We start from the raw sequence: 21,808 nt of genomic DNA on the forward strand, positions 1-21,808 counted from the left end.
TGTTTTTCTAAATTTTTATTATGTTATATTCATTTTAAAAAGCAGAAGGAAAAAAAGTGGAATGGTATGTCAAAGACTCAGTAGGCTGTATTCTCCATCCCCACCAGCTAATAAACTGTCACTAGGTCACTTAACTGTGCCTGGTCTCAGTTTCCTGCTTTACAGAGTTGTGGGAAATATCAAAGAAAACGTGTTATCTAAACTGTAAGATGGTGCTCACATGGAAGGTATTTGTTGAAAGAGGTGTGGGTGATTTAGTAGATACTGACTCCACAAGAGCTTTGACATTAGTAGCCAGAAGCATCTGGAGTTGCAACTCCCACTGTTGTCACACTGTTACTGCCATTGACCATGGGCCCCACCCCCTCCACCATGCCCCAGACAGGCAGACTGCCCACCTGGGGGACTGGAAGTCTCACCTGGTTTGGAATTGTTTGTACATCCCTCTGCTCTGTGCATCTGGAGGAGAGCAGTCTACTGTTCCTCCAGGCCTCAGCCGAGCCTCTAGAATCCTTGGAAAGCCCAAGACAGCATAGTGATAGCACTGGGGGTAGTGGTATGAAAATGTGCTGATCAGGATCATCCAAGGGTCTTACACAGTGGGTGCCAAACTGAAGGTCATCAGATATAGTCCTTTACACTGAGCAATGTGTAGGCCAGCCCTGGCATTTTGCAGATGAGGAAACTGAGGCTTACCATTCAGCAGCTTATCTGTATTTTGGAAGGTGGCAAGCAAAGCTGGAATCTGAAGTTCTGCGGTCCTGTTCCTTGGCAGCACCCGTGCCTCACACGCCTACTTTTTCCTCCATGCCCAGGGCTAATGAGGCTATTCCTGTGGGTGGTATTTAGGGTTTACAGTGCTTTCCCAAAAGCCCCCTTTTGTGGGATCCATACACAAGATGGTTGGAACACCTGTGTCTTTTTTCTCCCAGGCCCACCCTGTATGTTGGGAAGTACTCCACCAGCCTCTATGCCTCTCCCTCGATGGTGCACGAGGGGGTTGCCGTTGTGGTGAGTCTGCTGCGTGGCTTGCAGATGCAGCCTTCTGGTCCTTGTTAGCAAAGAACAACTTTGAGTTATGTAAGAACATCCTGCTGGTTATGAATGTGAGACAGCTGAAAGTCTCAAGAGCAGCTTCTGCTCATACCACATTCTACTTTGAAAGCAAGATATGTAACAGAAGCAGCCTCCTAAAGCCAGGAAGCCTAGTTATTTCATGTCACTCTCATGTTCAAATCTAAGCTCCCCAGGTGGTGTCCAGGCCCTCCTCAAGCCAGACCCACCAAGTATTTGCACAGCCTGTTTCTGTGGGAGTTGTGTAGTGTAGCCAAGTGCAACTTCTCCTGGATTCCCATAAGTTCCCTGTCCATCTTTCTTCTGAGACTTTATTGGAACTGACATCACATTTCAAATGCCCTTCCTTCTACCTTTTCCCTACTCAAATCTCTTCCATTCTTCATGACCTCCCCAAGCCTCCGTGGACCTCACCAGCCTCATGTGAGCAGTCTTTTCTCTGAATGTCTGAGGCATTATGTTCCCAGCGGCTCATCCTGACCTTCCAGTGTCTGACCTCCTTGGTTGTCTCTTGTCTTCCTAGTGAATTGGTCACTGCTCACGTGAGCAGGAACAGTGCCAGAGCCAGAGCCAGACTGGGCACCTAACTGGAGTTGATTCCCCCCATGAGTTGCATCCCTTGAGACTAGTAGATAACCACTCACTCTCCACTTAGATCTTCTCATCATTGCTTCTTGGAGCCCTGTAACACGCTGCCTGGCTCACAGAACCCAGGTGTGAGAACTGAAAAGGTGTCGGTGCAGCAGTCCTGTTCTGAGAGAGAAACTTCCCTCGCCTGGTCCTAGGGCCCTGTGTCTTACTCTGAGTGCCCTGCACTAGAGCCCCACACTGGAACTACTCATCAGGAGGCATGGCCGTTCCATCAAGGCTCAGGATAGTGGCTGGGGAGGTGGGTGTGCTGCAGGACCTGGGGAACCCGCTCCTGCAAGGGCTCCTGGGCTCACCATGCCGTGTCTCCACAGCCCCGTGGCAGCACTCTTCCTTTGCTGGAAGGCCCCCAGACTGATGGTGTCACCATTGGGGACAAAGGGGAATGTGTGATCACACCCAGCACGGACCTCAAGTTTGACCCTGGACTGAAAGGGAAGAACAAGCTCAACTACTTGAGGAATTACTGGCTCCTAATAGGTAAGAGCTGGTCTGCAGGGGCAGCCTTAGCTGATGGCGTACTGCCTCCTGGTGGGCAAAAGCTGGCCTTGCTGGTTTCTAATGCTCCTGGCTGAAGGCGCTGCGCTGTTATTTCAAGGTGGTCATTTAGACTTTGGAACATTTTTACTCTAAAGGAGATTAAACAGTGTAGCCAGGTTACCAAGTCAGTTCTCAGAAATTGTTTATCTAATGTTCCAGAATTCAGGTTCAAAGTGACATAAACTTTTTGTGATTATCTGAAAAAAAGTATCTATTTCTTATTCCTCGTGGTGACCTTGTATAATGAAGATGCCTGCTTATTTCTGTTTTATAACTTAGAAAATTGAGACTGTTTCTGTGGGAAGGTGGCTTGGAGTTCATGTAGGTAGGGAGCCAGGAGAGATGAGGGTTAAGACCTGGGGGATTGAAAGCCAAGCAAGGGCAGAGGCTGCCCCAAGCCCCCACTCAGTTCCTTTATTTTCTCATTGCTGCTGTCATCAGTGTCCTGAGGTTGAACTGGGGGCCCTGCCAGAGCTTATATGGTTAGAGGAGGAGTGGACAGAGGCTCTGTGTTCCCAGAGAGTATCCCAAGCTGTTAGAGCAAGCTGGAGTTTTCTTGAATCCCATCTGTTCTTCTCGTTCCTCCTCCCTCTTCTCTCTCTCTCTCTCTCTCTCTCTCTCTCTCTCTCTCTCTCTCTCTCACACACACACACACACACACACACACACACACACACACACTCACACTCACGCTCACACTCCAAATGCACTGCCTCCCAGATGAAGGTAGGGATGCATCCCAGTGGGGCAGCCCAGAATGTTGTAGGGTTGCCAGAATATCTTGAAGTTGACAAGGTTTCTTCTCCCTATTCTCTTCCTCTTGGGACCTGCAAATAGAGGCCAGGGCTGGGGCTCTGGCACAGGGATGAGGATAATCGGGAGACCGTGGACTAGGAAGCAGCATGACCTACCAGGCAGTGGGTCTCGATGGAGCCGTGAACCTAGGACCTGTGGTGGGGAAACCAGGTGTGCGCAAACCTTCAGGTGCCCTTTGCAGGTTGCCCAGGTTTTGTTTTGTGTTCCTTCTGATTCCTTATATCCATTTTTATCTTACTGATTTTATCAAATAATAGGCAAAGGAGACAATGAAAGAATTCTACTTTTTTTCTTTTTTTAACCCAAGTAATTTGGGAGGCATGCCCAAGTGGGCCCATGGTGAAAAAAAATAGCTAATTGAGCAGAGGCCATTAAACTTAGAAGGTTGTTCAGTTTTATATACCAATTAAGGGTACATAAACTGCCTGCCAGTGATTAAGAGTGACACTGAGGAAATGTGCGTGAGGATACCAAAAAAACATGGGGGAATGGTCTTTATGGCTAGGTTGTAAAATTAGATCCCTATAAAATAGATTCTCCAAGAACAAAAACTAGGAAACCTAACAAATTATAAAGAAGTAGTTAAATTAGGATCTCACAATTCTGAGATACCCTCTGAAAAACTCCACAGCTAGTCATTTTTAAATAAGGCAGAGGGAGTACTTGGCAGTCTTCTTGCAGAGTAGGGCCATAGGATGTCTCTCTTTATGTCCACTTATGTCCTTCAATTTGTTTTTTGTGAAAGACACACAAGTTCACCTTCATTTTAAAGATAGAATGGCCCCATAAGCTCCAGAGGTGTAGCCTATGGTTGCCCTAAACAGTGGACCCTTGTGGTCCCAGTGTCACCCAAAGCTTTGTCAAAGAGGCACATACTACCCCCGGAGGGCCTGATGCAGAAGGTCCAGGGTAGTGACTGGCCATGTGCTTATTCTCTGGAGTCTGGAACTAATTGATGCTGATAGATAAATAAAAATCACAAAGACTATCAAGAACTGCAGGAGGGATGGGGAGTCTGAGACTTCATAGACTTCTGTGGCACCCTCTTGGTGGGTGCCCTGTAGACAGGTGGGACTCTGAACACTAAGAGTGGGCATTGGGGAAAGGGGCAGGTAAGAGGCTGCAGCGCAGAGTGGCATGTGGAACCTGCTTCTCTTAGCTGTAGTTCACTGTCATTGACCTCAGTTACCCACAGTTATCCATGTTTAGATTCCTGAGCTTCCCAGCAAGTCCCATTCCGGGGTCTGAAGTGGGTAGTCAAACTGTGGAAAACCCTGCCCCTGAGCAAAAGCACGTCTCAGTGCTCCTTGGTAGACAAGGAAAAACTTGTAATTGAAGCAAAAGTGGGTTTCCCTTAAAGATGATGTTAGGTTGTGGGTAGAGAACTGACCTAAAGAGATTGAGGTTGGACGAAGGACTGAGAGGGATTTTCCAGTTCAAGAAACACAACTAGATCCTGCTGGTTTTCATCTCACACTCATGTCACAGCTTCTGATAGGTTTGGGAGAATAATGGAGAGGTCATAAGGTGAGAGAGACCTGATCCAAGTGAGAGAACCGAAACGAGCCTGACAGCTGACAGCAGCCTGCCGAGGAGGCAGCCTGGCCGTGTTAGGCTGCATATGGAGTCCTTTAATTTGAGATAAGCAGATTATCAAACCACGTGAAATCCCAGGTCCTTATTTTAGTAACCTCTCTCTTTTCTTATGGTAATTTGCATCAGGTAGATGCTCAATAAATGTGTGTTGAATGCCCAGGTAGACATGAAATAGTGGTGAGGAGAACAGGGTGTGGGCATTGAGAGAACCCGACACCCCACATTCTTCTGGCTGATGTTCCCTCTCGCTGTCTTATGAGTGTCTCACCACTTCCTCAGGCAGAACTCCCACGTAGGTAAGAGTGGGGCTAGAACTCCACCTGATCAGCTGCCCGCTCGGGAGAGCGCTGGGTAGTGATGGTACTGGGTAGCGCATAGAAAGGAGAGCTCCTTGGACCTGGAACAGGGCTTCCTAACGCTTCACCTGTGACCCGGGCCTCACTTTGAGACACAGCACAAGCATCTCAAACCCTCTCATCTTTATTCTCATTGTGAGACTCACAGTACTATATTCTGCCAAGTAAAGACATTTCTGTTTCAATGAACTCTTTCCTGGAGCTGCCTCTCATTGTAGCTGTGAGGGTTTGCTTGTGGCGCACTCAGCAGGTGGTGACTGTTGCCTGAGTTTGTATTGTCATCACTGCTTGGGAAACTGTTCTCAATCAAGGTTTGTTTCCTCTTGTAGGACACCATGAAACCCCGTTGTCTGCATCTACCAAGATGCTGGAGAGATTTCCCAACAATCTGCCCAAACATCGGGAAAATGTGATTCCTGCTGATTCGGAGAAAAAGAGCTTTGAGGATGTGAGTGAGGAGTGAACTGGTCACTGCTGGCCCTCCCTACCTGGTGTTGGGGGACAAGGCAGTAGACTTTGCCCTCTCCTTGAGCTCACAGTCTATCTGGAGGGAAGTGGAACACACCAGAATCCATAGCAAAGGAGATAACTGTTCAAAGCTGCAGGGGAGGAGCAGGAAGTAATTCGTGAAGGAAAGTAAAGAAAGGCAGCAGGAGGGAGCTGGACTGGATGGATGGGTTGGGTTTGGCCTGATGAGCGGGAGCAGGAAGGCCTTAGAAGGAAGGGAAGAGCAGAGGTGAGAGCCGGGGTGGGAAAGAGTCTGGAATGCCAGGGCTTTCACTGGAAGGAGGCAGGCCCGACTGGATCCAAGTCTGCCAGGGAAGGAGCGGCAGGAAGTGAGCACTCAGGGGCAAACGGGAAGCACGCACGTCCCAAGGCTCAGACGAGTCTGATGGAGGGTTAGGGGAGACTTGAAGTTTTGTGACGCCAAGGGCAGACTACTGAAAGTGGCCTGGTTTGGTTTTAAAGTGGCAGAGGCTTGGTCTGGTGAGGCTCAGGGCACCTGGAGAATAGAACCTCGGGCACAGGGAGGTTATCCAGGTAGTAGCTGCCCTGAGGTGCTGACGTGGGCTGTGGAGACAGGGTATGTTAGTCAGGGTCTCAGCTGAGACAGATGGCCTGCACAAACTAGGGTAATTTGAGAATTTAGTGTGGGACTGTTGACACAGGTGTGGGCAGTACCAGGGGGTCTCGTGGCATACCTCTGCCGAAGCCGAAGGGGGGAGAGTGGAGAGGGCCCCAGACCAGGAGCTGATTGCCGCAGTGGAGGGATGCTCAACCCAACAGAACTCAGCCTCGTTCGCGATCCTCTGTCTTATCTGCTGGTGCTCCCCATTGGCTTCACTCAGTCAGAAACCAGAGGTGTGGAAGACCATGGCTCTGGCCTGAGCAGGGCAGCCTTCTGAGGCAGAGCAGGTACTCTGTAGCAGAGACCCCACACAGCCGGCAAAGGGGGATAGTGGGTATCTGCAATCCTCAGTGAGCCATTTGGACCTCGAAGCTGCAACCCTACCATGGGGGCGGGAAGTGATGGAGAAGGGGCCTGGACTAGGGGAGGGTCGGGAATGAGAGCAGCTGCTGATGTGGAGAGTGTGGCCACAACAAACTCCCTTGAGAGACTTAGGTTTTATCAAGAGGCAAAGGGCCATCGTGGTCTTTTAAGAGTTCAGGGCACAGTGTCTTTATCCATCACCTCTGGAGGTACCCAGGATGGAGAAATAATACTGATTCTTAAGGCAGCAATTTGAATGCATTGCCCTGAGTTTATTAAAATCATGCATATTCATTATTGAATACTTAAAAATAAAACCGTAAAGAAGAAAATAAGACAATATCCTTACTCCAACACCCAGAGATAGCCAAGGTCCAGACTTATATATTTAACCATTTGATCTTTAGCAACAGTTCTTTTAAAATCCATCAAAGTACTCTGGCTCAGACAGTAATGAGGCTGACTTTTTAAACAAACATTCTCAAGCAGGTGTAGCCAAATGAGTATGGTTGCCGGTCACATGCTCTGCAAACATTCCTCAGCTGCCCACCACACACCAGGCAGACCACACCTCCCATATACAGAGGAGACACGGGGTGGAGGTGTGAGCAGAATGGGATGTGCCTGGAGGACTGAGGGAGCAGCTGCAGGGGAGAGAACGGTGTGGGAAGCTCCTGGCCAGTGGGCGGAGGGGTGCCCGGGAATCCGTGCACTGGGCTGGGAGGCCGTGTGCTTACCTAGTTGGGCAAACAGAAGAAGTACCTGGAGCACTGGGTGTGGGAGCGGACCAGTGCCTGTCTCAGGATTCTGACGGGTTTGGAGCTTTATCAGATTTGAGCCTTCTAAGCAAAAAAAAATTTTAACAAAGACTTCTGATGCTTTTTAAAACCTTTGGAAAAATGGGACTTCTTGAATAAATCAATTTAGTTTTGAAGTTACAGCAAAAGTTTATAAGCAATGTAAGAAAGGAACTCCATCCTCAACACTGCAGAAGAGGAAGGAAGGGAGGGAGGGAGGGAGGGAGGAAAAAAGAAAAGAAAGAGAAAGCAAGAGGCAAGCAGGCAGCCTCGTTACTCTGTAGGCACCTGCGTGCAGCTTTCCTTTTCAATGTGAAATAGTATCATCATACTGACTGCCAGCTTTTCACCAGGCATTGTTAGATAATTTCAGTTTTCCCAGACATCAATTTAGGGTCAGAGGAGGAAGTTTTTGCCCTCATTGAGCATTTTCAAAAGAATACTAGATCAGATATGGTGGGACACATGTAATCCCAACAACTTGGGAGGCTAAGGCAGGAAGATCACATTTGAGTCTAGTCTGAGCAACTTAGTACACCCTATCTCAAAAAAAAAAGAAAAAAAATTAAAAAGAGGCTGGGGGTGTAGTTCAGTGGTAGAGTACTCGCCTAGCATGTATAAGGCTCTAGGGTTCCATGCCTAGTACCACTTACACGAAGAAAGAAGAGAGGGAGGGAGGGAGAGAGAGAAAAGGAAGGAAGGCACTAAATCAGGGTCTAAAGGCATTTGTAAAAGTATTGCTTTGAGCTTGGAATGGAACCACCACTTGACCCAGCTATCCCACTCCTTGGCCTATACCCAAAGGACTTAAAATCAGCACACTACAGAGATACAACCACATCAATGTTCATAGCTGCTCAATTCACAATAGCCAGACTGTGGAACCAACCTAGATGTCCTTCAGTTGATGAATGGATAAAGAAACTGTGGCATATATGTACAATGGAATATTACTCCACCATAAAGAATGATAAAATTATGGCATTTGCAGGCAAATGGGTGAAATTGGAGAATATCTTGCTAAGTGAGATAAGCCAATCTCAAAAAACCAAAGGACGAATGATCTCGCTGATAAGCGGATAATGACACATAATGGGGGGTGGGAGGGGTTAGTGTTAGGGTTAGGTTTAGGGTTAGGTGGCAAGAATGGAGGAAGGAAGAAGGACTGTATAGAGGGAAAAGAGAGGTGGGAGGGGTGGCGGGAAGGAAAAAAATAACAGAATGAATCAAACAACATTACCCTATGTAAATTTATGATTACACAAATGGTATGCCTTGACTCCACGTACAAACAGAGAAACAGCATGTATCCCATTTGTTTACAATAAAAAAAAAAAAGTATTGCTTTGAAATCTGTTTCTGAGCAATGGTAACATCACTGTAGAAATACATTGTCTTTCAGAGGCATGGCCTGGGAAGAGGCAACAATTAATCTGACTGTGTGACCTTTGATATGCTCAGAAAAATATCAAGTGCATTAGAGAAGAGTCCTATGTTACAAATAGGGATTCTCTTGATCTTTCACCTCACCTGTGGCTAGAAATTCTGCCATGACATAGTGATTCTCTCCTATGCAAGGTAATCAACCTGGTTGATCAGACTTCAGAAAATGCGCCAACCACCATGTCTCAGGATGTGGAAGAGAAGTTGGCTCGTGCCCCTGCCAAGCCCGAGGCCCCTGTGGACTCCATGCTCAAGGACATGGCCACCATCATCCTGAGCACCTTCCTGCTGGTTGGCTGGGTAGCCTTCATCATCACCTACCCCCTGGTAAAGCTCACCCTTCCTTTCCCCTGCTCCTGCCTCACTGCCCTCCCATGCATTCCTGAACTTCTCCACCCATCTCCTCAATCAGACAAAAATGGTCAACATGTTTCTTTTCAAATTTACAAGTCAGTATTTGAACCAGGTGTGGTGGTACACATCTATAATCAGCTATTCAGGAGGCCGAGGCAGTAGGATCACAAGTTCAAGACCAGCCTAGGCAACTTGGTGAGACACTGACTCAAAATAAAAAGGCCTAGGGGTGTAGCTCCGTGGTAGAACACCCCTGGGTTCAATCCCCAGTACCACAAAAGAAAAAAGAAAGAAAGAAAGAAAAGAAAAAGTCAACATTTGCCTTTCTTAAAAAATTTTGTAATTAGAGATGCTAGTGTCTCAGAAAAAGACAATTTTGTACCTAAATCTTTGTGTTTTTCAAGAAATAGACTGTACAAGCTGATTTATAAACCTGCCCTCAGATCATTTGAGTTGTTAATTATACAGAGATAATAGATGAGAACAGGGATAATAGATGAAACCTTTTTCTCCCTTGGGGAAAGTGCCTGTTAGATCAGCTAGAGCAAAAACGATGGTGTGGTGATTCCTTTGACTTCCCAGTTGGAAATAATTGAGCAAAAATTCTGTCACTGAGCAGGCAGTGGGTGGGATGAGATCTTGGTCCCTCCAGCAAGTTGATGGAGCATCAAGTGTTGCCTCCTCAGAACAGCAGCGCGCAGGCAGGTCATGTCCACAGGGCACTGGGACAACAAAGCCTCCACACACTTTGCTTTCTGTGGACAGTCTGTTCACCTGATAGTTTAATCATTTTTTTTCTATCTCACTCAGCTCTTTGAAGTCATTGTTATTTCTCCTCTGTCTGCAAAAGAGGAAACTAGGCCCTGGGAAGCTAAGCCTTCTCTCAGGGTCTTAGCAAGTGAATGGGGTTTCCAGGACTTCAACCCCAGGTTAAGAGAAAGGGGAACTAGAAAACTTCCCAGTGGGTTGTGGCTGCACCCTGGTGCCTGTAGTCATCCTCCTGCGCCTGGGTAGGAATAATCATAGATACTGCCTTTTCTCATGACACTAGAATGAACTTCTCAGGATATTTGAGAGGAGCGAGGGTCCAGGGAAGCAGCATGAGAGATGAAGCCCTATGCTGCCTCATCATGGACATGTGGCTGGAGCAGGTGACAGCAAGGTTCCAAACCCCAGCTTCCTAACTGCCTTCTGGTCTGTCAGTCACTCGGGTGCTGACCTCCATCAAGTGCACAGCTATGGGGAGCTGGCCTTGCCCCACCAGCCACATTCCCTTCCACCTCAGAACCTCCTCTCCATTCAGTATTCCCTTTGTAACAGCTCCCAGACTTCCATAAAAGCCCTAGAATTTGAGGATTAAATAGAACCCCCTTCCTGTGGGTCAGTCCTCTACCAGGGCAGAACTTCCTCTGTTGCTTCTGCCTGGTGGCCATTCAGCCTCCACCAGCCCCTCCAACATTGGGTCATGGCCAGACTGGGAAGGATCTAACTGGAGAACGACCTCCAGTCTTTGGACAGAGTGTACCTCTCTGTACTTTCTCCTTGGTCTCATACCTGGGGTCGCATGAAGTATACCTGTCCCCCTGCCTTGGGGAGCCAATTCTTTCCTGAGACTTGTTTCCCTGCAGCAATACCAACACCTGCTTGGTTGTGTTTCTGTTTGCAGAGCATGCATCAGCAGCAGCAGCTCCAGCACCAGCAGTTCCAAAAGGAACTAGAGAAAATCCAGCTCTTGCAGCAGCAGCAGCTGCCCTTCCACCCGCCTGGAGAATTGACTCAGGATGCCGAGCTCCTGGACACATCAGGCCCCTACTCAGAAAGCTCAGGCACCAGCAGCCCCAGCCCATCTCCCAGAGCTTCCAACCACTCGCTGCACTCTGGCAGTTCTGCCTCCAAGGCTGGTGCCAGCCCCTTCCTGGAGCAGGATGAGGAAGGTAAAGCCAGTTGCCATTTTGGTGCTGCTTTATCTTTCCGTCGAATTCCACCTGAGAACGGTAGAGCACACCATGTCCTTCTGTAGAGTCTCCACGAGATGATAAAGAGCCATTCCTAGAAAGAAGGTTCACAATAATGTAAAGGTGGAAACAGTACAGGGGAGGAGGCAGCAGCTCTGGGCATAAAATGGGCAGTGAGCTCTTTTGGCCGTTGTATACAAGGAGTCTAGGAGTGTGGAGCCTCTTAAATCCCAACTTCTAGTTAGAGGTCAGGAAGCTGGCAGCCATTTTTAGCTTTGAAATTCTTTAAGTGATAACTGTTTAAAACAATCTCTTCTTTCTCTCCTTTTGTGCCAGATGAGGAAACCAGCATGGTGATGGTTGGGAAAATTTCATTCTGTCCCAAGGATGTCCTGGGCCATGGAGCTGAGGGCACCATTGTGTACCGGTGAGTAGAGTAGCCAGTCCTGTGCCCTCCCTACCAGGTGTGTGAGTGCCTGTCAATTGCAGGCTGAAAGTCAAGTTCCAGGAGCACCATAGTGTCAAAGTGGTAACCATGGCATCCAAGAAGCTTGTGCACTAAAAGAGAAGTAATGTTGGACTGGGTTGCGGCTCAGTGGTAGAGTGATTGCCTAGCCTGTGTGAGGCACTGGGTTCAGTTCTCAGCACTGCATATAAATAAATAAATTAAATAAAGGTCTATCAACAACAAAAATATATATATAAATAATTTTTAACAAAAGAGAATTGATGTCCATGGGGCTGCTAGTGGTCAGTCTGTGAGACTGATAAGGTGGCTTCTGTGTCTCAGGAGGGCACTGTGGGTCCGTAGGTCTCATCTCATTTCCATAGCCCAATTTGCACCTACACAACTGCTGCTTCTTTTCCCATAGGGGCATGTTTGACAACCGTGATGTGGCCGTGAAGAGGATTCTCCCTGAGTGTTTCAGCTTTGCAGACCGTGAGGTCCAGCTGTTACGAGAATCAGACGAGCACCCAAATGTGATCCGTTACTTCTGCACAGAGAGGGACCGGCAGTTCCAATATATTGCCATTGAGCTGTGTGCAGCCACCCTGCAGGAGGTGGGTATGATTGGCCTTCATGTGCCAAGGGCAACTGTCCGCTTTGCCATGGCCCCGGTAGCCTCCCTTCCCCTGCCAACTGGGATGTTGTTTTAAGGATTGCCGATTTATTATTTATTTTGTTTTATGGACTTGATTGAAATTGCAGTACAGAAGACTATCGTGCTAAGTGAAATAAGCCAATCCCCAAAATCCAAAGGCCAAATGTTCTCTCTGATAGGCAGGTGCTAACTCACATTAAGAGGCCTGGGGGGAAGAATAGAGATTCGTGGATTAGACATGGGGAAATAAAGGGAAGGAAGTGGGGATAGGACTAGGAAAGACAGTAGAATAATAGCTTTCCTATGTTCTTATATGAATACACAACCAATGTAACTCCACATCATGTACAACCACAAAAATGGGAAGTTAATACTCCACGTATGGATGATATGTTAAAATATGTTCTACTGTCACATATAACTAAAAAGAACAAATTTAAACATTTTTTTAAAAAGGAATTGCAGTACAATGCAATGTATTCCTTCTGATTGAACAGATTAAACTGTCATATGTATATATATATATACATTTAACATATACATGTCATATGTATATATATATATATATATACACACATATATATATATATCCATTTAACCACAAACACCAAATGTAAAATATTTTTATCACTCCACTTTTATATATTTGTTTGTTTCGTGGTACTGGGGATTGAACCCAAGGATGCTTTACCACTGAGCTACATCCCCCATCCTCTTTATTTTTTATTTTGAGATAGGATCTTGCTAAGTTGCTTAGGGCCTCACTAAATTGTGGAGGCTCACCCCAAACATGAATCCTCTTGCCTTAGCCTCTCAAGTCACTGTGATTATAGGCATGTGCCACCATATCCAGCTCACCCCAATTTTAATGGGGTGTTGTTCTGAGCATACCTCGACAGTCTTGGGTTGCAGTTGACATGTGTCTCCCCTTTTGCCCCCTTTTGCCTCCAAGGAACCAGTTCTTTTTTTTTTTTTTTTTTCTCAGTGGGAGGTTACCAGGGATTAAACTCAGGAGCACTCAGCCACTGAGCTACATCCCTAGCCCTATTTTGTCACTGAGTTGCTTAGGGCCTTGCTTTTGCTGAGGCTGGCTTTGAACTCTCAATCCTCCTGTCTCAGCCTCCTGAGCCACTGGGATTTCAGATGTGTATCACTGTGCCCAGCAGAGGGTCTTGCCTTCTTATCTTTCTTATTGTAAATTAGTAAATTGGAGCTTTACTTATTTGTTTAAGTCAGTCTATGACTAGGAGGTCTTTCAGAAAATATGGATTTTGATAGAGTCTGTTGGTAATAAAATGGCATCAGGAATGAGTTCAGGATCCAAGAAGTCCTGAGGGCTGCGTGCTTTGATCCTGTCATTTGTCTCTTGCAGTATGTGGAGCAGAAGGACTTTTCCCACCTTGGCCTAGAGCCCATCACCTTGCTGCAACAGACCACCTCAGGCCTGGCACACCTCCACTCGCTCAACATTGGTGAGAGGCTCCCCAAGGCGCCAGGTCGGGGTGTCTGCCTGGCACTGGTAGAAATTGCCTCTGGTTAGCTCTTTACAACTTCACAGTTGTACAGGGGTGGAGGGGGAGCTTAGGTGGTCCCTTGACAAGTCGTATGAGAATCTAACAAGGAATCTTATGTAGTTGAGAACCTTTAGAGAGGATAGCAGGTATATTGGGGTCTGAGGAAAACCTACTCCCCCTTGTAAGAGGCTGGGTTTGCTCCTGGTAAGCATTGGGTGAATCTGGAATTCTCTCTTAGTTCACAGAGATCTGAAGCCTCACAACATTCTCCTCTCCATGCCCAATGCACACGGCAGGATCAAGGCCATGATCTCTGACTTTGGCCTCTGTAAGAAGCTGGCAGTGGGCCGGCACAGCTTCAGTCGCCGTTCTGGGGTCCCTGGCACCGAAGGCTGGATCGCCCCAGAGATGCTGAGCGAAGACTGCAAGGAGAACCCCGTGAGTGATGGACATGGTCTCTGAAGACCACAGACCCAGTCATTATGCCTCAGTGGTCAGAACCTTCAAATTCAAGGTTTGGGGGCTGAGGCACATGTTCCTGGGGAAGGTCATTGCTCTGACAAAGAGCTCTTATGCAAACATTTCCGTATTGTCTCACACCCAGACACGTGAGCGGGGCAAGCGGGGGCAGTTGTCTGTTTTTTAAATCCTATTCTCCAATCACTTTTAAACCCCATTTTTATTTGGGAGAACTGGAAAATCAGCACTTATATAAGATAAGAAAACCTCCAGTTTTCATTATTTTTTGTTTGTTTTTGTTTTCCCAGCTTTTTATTTTAAGGAGTTTTAGACATGCAGAGAATTAAATGTTATTGTGACCCATGTACCCCTGCCTGTCGATGATTTGTTGTATTTGCTTTATCCGTCTCTGCTGAATTGTTTAAGTAGCAGCTTTCCAGGCCTTTACCTCTACATACAGCATCAGTGTCTCCTAGGAACAAGTACCTTCTTCTTGGTCACCATCATGCCATTATCACACCTGAACATTCAGTACTGTTCTCGTCCTATCACCTAATACTCACATTTCCAGTCAGAGCTAGATTTTGTTTACCAGGACCCCATTGATTGTCTTGCATTGCATTTGATTTTATCTCCCTAAATTCCCAACAGTCTCCCACCTATTTTGTTCCTTGCTGCTGACATTTGGAGAGTATAGGATTGCCCTGTTCAGAGTTTGTTTACCTATTTCCTCGTAACAGTGTTTAACATTTCTCTCTAATCTTTGTATTTCCTGTGAACTAGATGTTAGGTCTGGAGGCCTGATTAGATTCAAGTGAAATGTTTTGGGCAAAAAAAAAAATCACAGGTCACTACATCAGGAAGCATGTGATAACAGGTTGTACTCGTACTATTGTACCCCTATTAGTAATGCTAACTTGGGTCACCTGTGTCTGCTGATCGTCTATTGTAAAGGTCCATTTCCCCCTTTGTTGTTAGCAAGTGATGTACAGGGTGATCCTTAGGCACAGTGTGTGGCTGTCATTTACCTAGTGCCTTTCATCTGTTGACCATGCTTCCTGAAGTACTCATTGCAATGAAAATTCTTCTACATTTCTTATCCGGTATTTTAATGTAAAGAATAGCTCTGTTTTTACTCCCTTTCTATTTCTTTCTTTATTTAAAAAAATTTTTTTAGTTGTTGATTGACCTTTTATTCATTTATTTTTATGCGGTGCTGAGAATCAAACCCAGTGCCTCACACATGTTAGGCAAGCTCTCTACCACTGTACCACAACTCCAGCCCACTCTATTTCTTTCTTGATCACTGTGGACTCAAGATTCAAGTAATAGTCAACTGTAGTCATTCTTTTTCCTTTTCTTTTTCTTTTTCTTTTTCTTTTTCTTTTCCTTTTGATACTTAAAATGTTTCAAATTTGGCCAACAAGAGCCCTTTAGGCTGGCTTTGGTATCTGTTTGCTAAGAGTGTGCTCATGTTTAAACATCTTTCTCTCTAACACAAGTCACCAAAAACTCACCCTTCCCTGATCCAGACCTGGGTGAGATCAGCCATCCCAAACAGATTTGACGGGGTAGAAGCCCTCTTATCCAGTTCCCTGGGGATAGGAGCTGGTTAGTTATCCACAAAAGTCAGAAACAATGATGAATTAGAAAATACACACATATCTTAAACACATTTATTTTATTTTATTTTTTTGGTACTGGTGATTGAATTGTACAATTGGCACTGTACCACTGATCTATATTCCCTGGCCCCTTTTTATTTTATTTTGAGACATGTCCTCTTTAAGTGTGGAGTCTGGCCTCTAACTTGTGGTCCTCTGGCCTCAGCCACCCAAGTCACTGATTATAGATGTGCACCACCATGCCTAGCTTTTTAACACATTTCCACTTACAGCAAGTAGTGTAGTTCTTTAAGTAATAGGAAGTTTCTGCCATAGGTCAAGATTTTGTTTTATTTTTTTCCAAATTTGGATCTGACTGAAGTTGTTTGTTTCTCTTAAAGAACACTCACATGCCACTTCTGACCAGGCTCAGAACATTGCAGACATGTGGTGAGGGTTCGAGAGCCGAATCCTAGTTCCCAGCTCTTCATGTCCCAGTCCTGTACTGTTGGATCCCAGCTAACTTCACAGCAGCTTGGTAGCCACTCCCTTTTATTGAGTCTTCCCAAAGATTCAGTGGGCCTCCGACTTCGTGGGACTCATATTTTTTCAGCTTATAGAATATTTAAAGGACAAATGGCAACTGGGGATGAACTTAACTGGGACCCAGGCAGGCAGGAAAGGTACCCCTGTCCTCAGCATGGCCTGTGCTGGGGACAAGAGGCAGCACTGGCTGCAGAAAGCATGGGAAGCGGTGACAGGAAAAAGATCCAACCGTGGTGGCTGTGTTCTAGGATTAGAATTAGAAGACCTGTCCTGGTTTGTCAGTGTCTAGCAGAGACCCCGAGCTTGTCCTCAAACATTTCTGTCTATGTCCTCATCTGGGAATGGGGCCATTTGCTCCGCTCACCCCACAAGGCTGTGGTGAGGCTGAATGAATGTGCTACATTGTTAAGGGCCTGTTTTTTCCAGCATGGAAGTCTGAGTTTCTGGCTTCTTTTGCAAGTTGTCCTGTGGAGACTATAAGAGGTGGAGCCTAGCAGTGGGAACTCTAGCCATGCTCTAGGGGCCCCTGGTGGTAGACATCTGTGTCTCCTTAAAGAGAGGCTCACCTAGACAGTGAGCGGTTTCCAGGATAAGTGAGAGGTGATTTCAGAGGATGTAAAAAACGACTTCATTGGAAACTTATCAGGTGGTTTCTTTCTGGGGCTGTTTTTGAATTCAAAACTGATTCTTTCACTTACTAACAAATGAGATACCTACTGTGTGCGGGCACCTTCTAGGTCCCGGGGCATAGCAGGGAAATAAGTGAACATGGAGGATTCTCCAGTCTATTGGTTAAAAAATGTGTAATAGCCAGGGGAGCCGCCTGGGGCAAGCACTGTTGTTCTAAGTGCTGTTACAGATTCATGAATCTGATCTTCACGACAACCCCTTGAGGAACACGCCATCACTGTCCTGGTGAGGAAGCCAAGGCAGAGTGATCAAGGCTGAGGCAGACAGCATCCCTCCCAATTCCACATCTTCCCCTGTGACCATGACACCAGGACTGTTCTGGCGATTAAGCTCCTTCAGCTGATTGTCCCAAGAGACCCTCAGGGGCTAACGTGGCAGCAGTGCTCTTCCCCTGAGCTATGGGGGAGGTGAGAATTCTCCCGACGTCTCATGTCCTGCGTTTCTTTTCAGACCTACACAGTGGACATCTTCTCTGCAGGCTGCGTCTTCTACTACGTCATCTCTGAGGGCAGCCACCCCTTTGGCAAGTCCCTGCAGCGGCAGGCCAACATCCTCCTGGGCGCCTACAGCCTTGAGTGCTTCCACCCAGAGAAGCATGGTGAGTGGATGGGGACTGGTCTGGCTCTGCCTCTGCACCCCAGAGGCCCTGTCCCCCTGCTGTTCACCCCTGGGCTTCAGGGAATGCCATGGCTGGAGTTTTCCTTGGAGCACCAGGAAGTTCTGAGTTTCCTGCAAAACCTGTGCCCTGGGCAGTGCCCCCTCTGGAGCCCTGTTTTTTCCAGCTCGTGATGTAAGGCTTGAATAATCTAAGGTTTCTTCCTGTACTGGCATTCAGGAGGACAAATTGTCCGTGCTTCATAAATGATTCTGTGAGAGCCCATGGTCAGTGGACACATTCTGTGCTGGGTTCTAATGGCCCATGATAGCACAGTGCTATCTCATGAATAAACTAAAATTAAGTTATTGTTTTGCTTAGGGTTTAATTTTTCTTATTCATTGTAACAAAAGATTATTATAAAGGCCAGTATTTCCATTATACAGTGTTTGGTGACTGCTCTTAACTTCTTGGTATATAGCACTTATCTAGACATGTGTACACACTTTTGTAGAATGGTCTTAAATCACACTACTCCCCAACACTCATTTTCCAACTTCACCTTGAATGTCTATGTCCACATCTCGTCATACCATCATTTTAATAGCCCATCATCCAGTCCCTGGAGGCAGGTGGCTCCCAAGTCTTCAGTATTAGGTGTTTTCAATCACTCCTTTTCACAGAACGCACAACGAGGACTCCCCTTGTTAGCTGAAGTTTGGTGTGGGTTAATTATCTTATAATTCATTTAAGTGGAATTGTGCATCCAAAGGTACGCAGATTTTGAAGATTTTTGGTATTTCATTGTGCCTTTGGGTTGGAAATAATGGGTCGCTGATTTTTCTCCTTTGCAGAAGATGTCATTGCCCGTGAGTTGATAGAGAAAATGATCGCCATGGATCCCCAGCAGCGGCCCTCAGCGAAGCATGTGTTGAAACACCCATTCTTCTGGAGTCTGGAAAAGCAGTTGCAGTTCTTTCAGGTACATGTGTCTGTTTCTCCATCCCAAGCCTTCATTCCTGTCTCTCTGATTTTGAAAATATAGAAAAGGACAAAGACTAAAACAAAAGACCAATAATCCTATAACCAAGATAGAACCATGGCTGACAAGTTAATGTTTTTATGTCACATTGGTGAAAGTTTAATTGGGTTACACCATGCATACAGTTATGTATCCTGCTTCTTCTTTTTTTTTTTTTTTTTCTGTACTAGACATAGTATTTTAAGTTTTTTTCATGTTGAAGTTCTAAAATTTTAACAACTATTTTATATATGGATGTGCCAAAATTTTAAAATTCTGTGTTATAGAATTTACAAATATACAAAAAAGTAGATCAGAGTTCTACAAAGAACTTCCCTTTACCAATCTCCCAGGTTCAACAAGTATTAACTTCCACCCTCTCCCCATCTCTGATTATTTTGGAGCAAATCTCAGGCGTTATATAACTTTGTTCAAAGTCATAAATCCCTATACTGGATTTTTTTCTGTCATCTTTCCACTAATCCTTGCTTGGCTCTCATTTTGCTTAGGGCAGATTCTGTGAAGTTAAATTACAGAATCAGTGACTGTGAGCTCCTTTGGTGGTTGGACAGTCTTCCTGACATTGCAGGTAGCTTTGTGGAGATCGTGCTTCTCATTCTTAGTGGTGTGCATTCAGCATGACTTGCCCCGGTGCCTCCTGCCAGCACAGCACGGCTCTGAAGAGCAGCCTCATTGGGTAGAGCTGTTGCTCCTGGGTCTTGGCAAAGCAGAGCTTTGGAAGCACCATGATTCAGAAGTGCCCATCACACTGTCCTAGAACCCCGCTGGGGCCTTGGCTGTGGGGAGTCCCCGGAACATAAGCTGAGGTCAGAAGTGACTGCTCCCTTCTCTGCTTTCTCCCACCTCCTAGGGAGGACGATGCCCGGCCCACAGCAGGCGCTGGTGACCATTTGGTTGGATCGGGAGGGGCGGGCTCAGTGCCATCTTCCAGGGCAGCAGCATGTAGCATCAGGGTCAATTACTGTTCCAAATTCTCAAGTCCAGGTCACTTTTATGGCAAAATTTAGAACAAATAAAACTTGGGGCCTGGGGCTGTGGCTCAGTGGCAGAGCACTTGCATAGCATGTGCGAGGCACTGGATTCCATCCTCAGCACCACATAAAATAAATAAAAAATAGAGGTACCGTGTCCATCTACAACTAAAAAAAAAAAAAACTTGCACAAAGGGACCTCCACCTCACCATGGCTTAGGATCAGTGTCTCTAAGTCGTGTCTTGCCAGAACAGCCAGCTTCTATCCATGTCAGCTCAGAAACACATCCCTACTGTGCCCCTATGACAATCTGATCTCTCCACGGCTTTTCTCTAGGATTGCAAATTAGGAGTTCAGTCAGGGTGACTTCAATTTGTCCGCTCTTCCAGGCCGCTCAGTGTTAGCATGCGTGGGGCTCATCACTGCCTGTCCCCTCCAGTATCGACCTGTCTTACAGGTGGGGGCTTGGAGAGGCTGGGCCTCGGGCTGACCCTCTTTCTCCTTTTTTTTTTTTTGCCAGAAGCAAACACAGCACAGGGCTTGAACCTAAGGAGGCCTCCAGATCCCATACTCTCACCACCAAGCTTTTCCCTCAGAAACAAGGCTTGGTTTCTTGTCTTTTCTGATGCTCACAGGAGGAGTGGCGATACTCCTAGTTGGTTAGGATTTGAGCATGTTTTATGGGATAGATGAAGCACAGGATGCAAATGGATTTCAGAGTTTTTTTTTTTCCCTTTTTGTTTTGGCAAATGCAGATTACACAGACAGCTCTGTGTACACATGGTTGTGGGGCAGGGGGGAGTTCCAGAGATGTGTTCACGGTCTGTCGTGGAGATGGTCTCTGTGGGCCTGCCCTCGGGAGAAACACACAGCTACTCATGGAGGAGGAGCATGGCTAGGGAGGCAGAGGGCTGTGTGCTTGCTGGGAGGCCTTCTGGGCCCAAAGAGGAATACCAGCTCTCTAAGACCCACACGCGGCAGGCGTTCTGTGCTGTAGCGCGTAAGTGCTACAGTGCTCCACACCTCCGACGCTGACCAGCATCTGTTGCCTTGTTTCCCTGGCAGGACGTGAGCGACCGAGTAGAAAAGGAGTCCCTGGATGGCCCGATAGTGAGGCAGTTAGAAAGAGGCGGGAGAGCCGTGGTGAAGACGGACTGGCGGGAGAACATCACCGTCCCCCTCCAGACAGGTGACCTTACTAAAGCCCATGAAGGCATGTTTCAAAAGCAGCAGCCGTTTCTAAGACGTGAGCATGGACCCGGCAGCCGCAGGTTGCTCAGGCTCCAAATCCCACTCCTCGGCTCTGAGACTTTCTCAGGTGTGGTCTGGGGTGTGCTTGTACTGACGTGTTTGACGTTTGATCTTAGAGTGACAGGTTAATGATAATAAGTGGGGGTCAATTCGGACCTGGTTGCAACCTTGAGATGACTTTATGTCAACCCCACCCTCAAAGTGGGGGCATCTGCTCCTGTGACCATAAGTGAAGTGATGTCACATTTCAGTCCAGTGGCTTAATCCCCAGGGCTCCAGGAATTGTTTTCTTCTAAAAATTTGTTTGTTACTTTCTTAGCCATTTCATCCCTTACTGTTTTTCTAGATCTACGTAAATTCAGAACCTACAAAGGTGGCTCCGTCCGAGATCTCCTTCGAGCCATGAGAAATAAGGTGAAGAGCTTGTGGGTGCTGGGAGGGGTGGTGGCCACACACAGGTACCCACCTCTTTGGATCTGTCCCTACCAGTCCTTTCCTCACGTTGGGTTCCAGCTCTCAGAGGCTGGACTTGACAGGTTAGAGGCTGTTTCTTCCCTCACGGTTTTTTTTTTTTTCTCCAGGGACATTGAGGAACAGGGTTAGCTCTGTGGAGCAGCCTCTCTGAGCTATGTCCTTCAGGGTCTCTCTGCTGACTTCCATGGTGCCCCTGACTGACAGCCACCGTACGAACACTGTAACGGAGGCCTTCAGGGCACCTTCTTACACAGGCCGGGTCTCCAGGATTCAGGGAGGGGGCCCTCCTTGTCTTCTGGGAGTGCCTAGGGGTGCTTTTGGCCTATGCTGTCACCAAGTAGCCTTCAAACAGGGCCCAACCCCAGGCACAGAAGTCCCCATGCCATATGGGACAGATACTTCAATTCCAGGTGACTTTATTGCACTTGCAGCTGCAGGACTTTCTCTTGGTCCTGGTTGTCCTGGGAGCCTGTGCACCCTACTGCAC

The 21,808-nt window shown here is 46.9% G+C and overlaps 1 protein-coding gene across 2 annotated transcripts in view; it reads left to right on the forward strand.

Moving 5' to 3' along the window:
- ERN1 (endoplasmic reticulum to nucleus signaling 1) overlaps positions 1-21,808 on the forward strand; it is an 82,794-nt gene that overhangs the window by 56,047 nt on the left and 4,939 nt on the right. Inside the window, exons 9-21 of one of the 2 annotated variants that reach the window (XM_079131567.1) lie at positions 933-1,011; positions 2,037-2,202; positions 5,360-5,478; positions 8,898-9,089; positions 10,783-11,050; positions 11,408-11,498; positions 11,944-12,133; positions 13,547-13,646; positions 13,927-14,126; positions 17,438-17,585; positions 18,437-18,564; positions 20,662-20,785; positions 21,194-21,261. In XM_079131567.1, coding sequence (XP_078987693.1) covers positions 933-1,011; positions 2,037-2,202; positions 5,360-5,478; positions 8,898-9,089; positions 10,783-11,050; positions 11,408-11,498; positions 11,944-12,133; positions 13,547-13,646; positions 13,927-14,126; positions 17,438-17,585; positions 18,437-18,564; positions 20,662-20,785; positions 21,194-21,261 — 1,873 coding nt within the window. The remainder of the gene's footprint in view (positions 1-932; positions 1,012-2,036; positions 2,203-5,359; positions 5,479-8,897; positions 9,090-10,782; positions 11,051-11,407; positions 11,499-11,943; positions 12,134-13,546; positions 13,647-13,926; positions 14,127-17,437; positions 17,586-18,436; positions 18,565-20,661; positions 20,786-21,193; positions 21,262-21,808) is intronic. The other variant, XM_079131568.1, reaches the window with a different exon arrangement.

Source organism: Sciurus vulgaris (genome assembly GCF_902686455.1).
Source record: "Sciurus vulgaris genome assembly, chromosome: 3".
NCBI classification, from domain to species: Eukaryota; Metazoa; Chordata; class Mammalia; order Rodentia; family Sciuridae; genus Sciurus; species Sciurus vulgaris.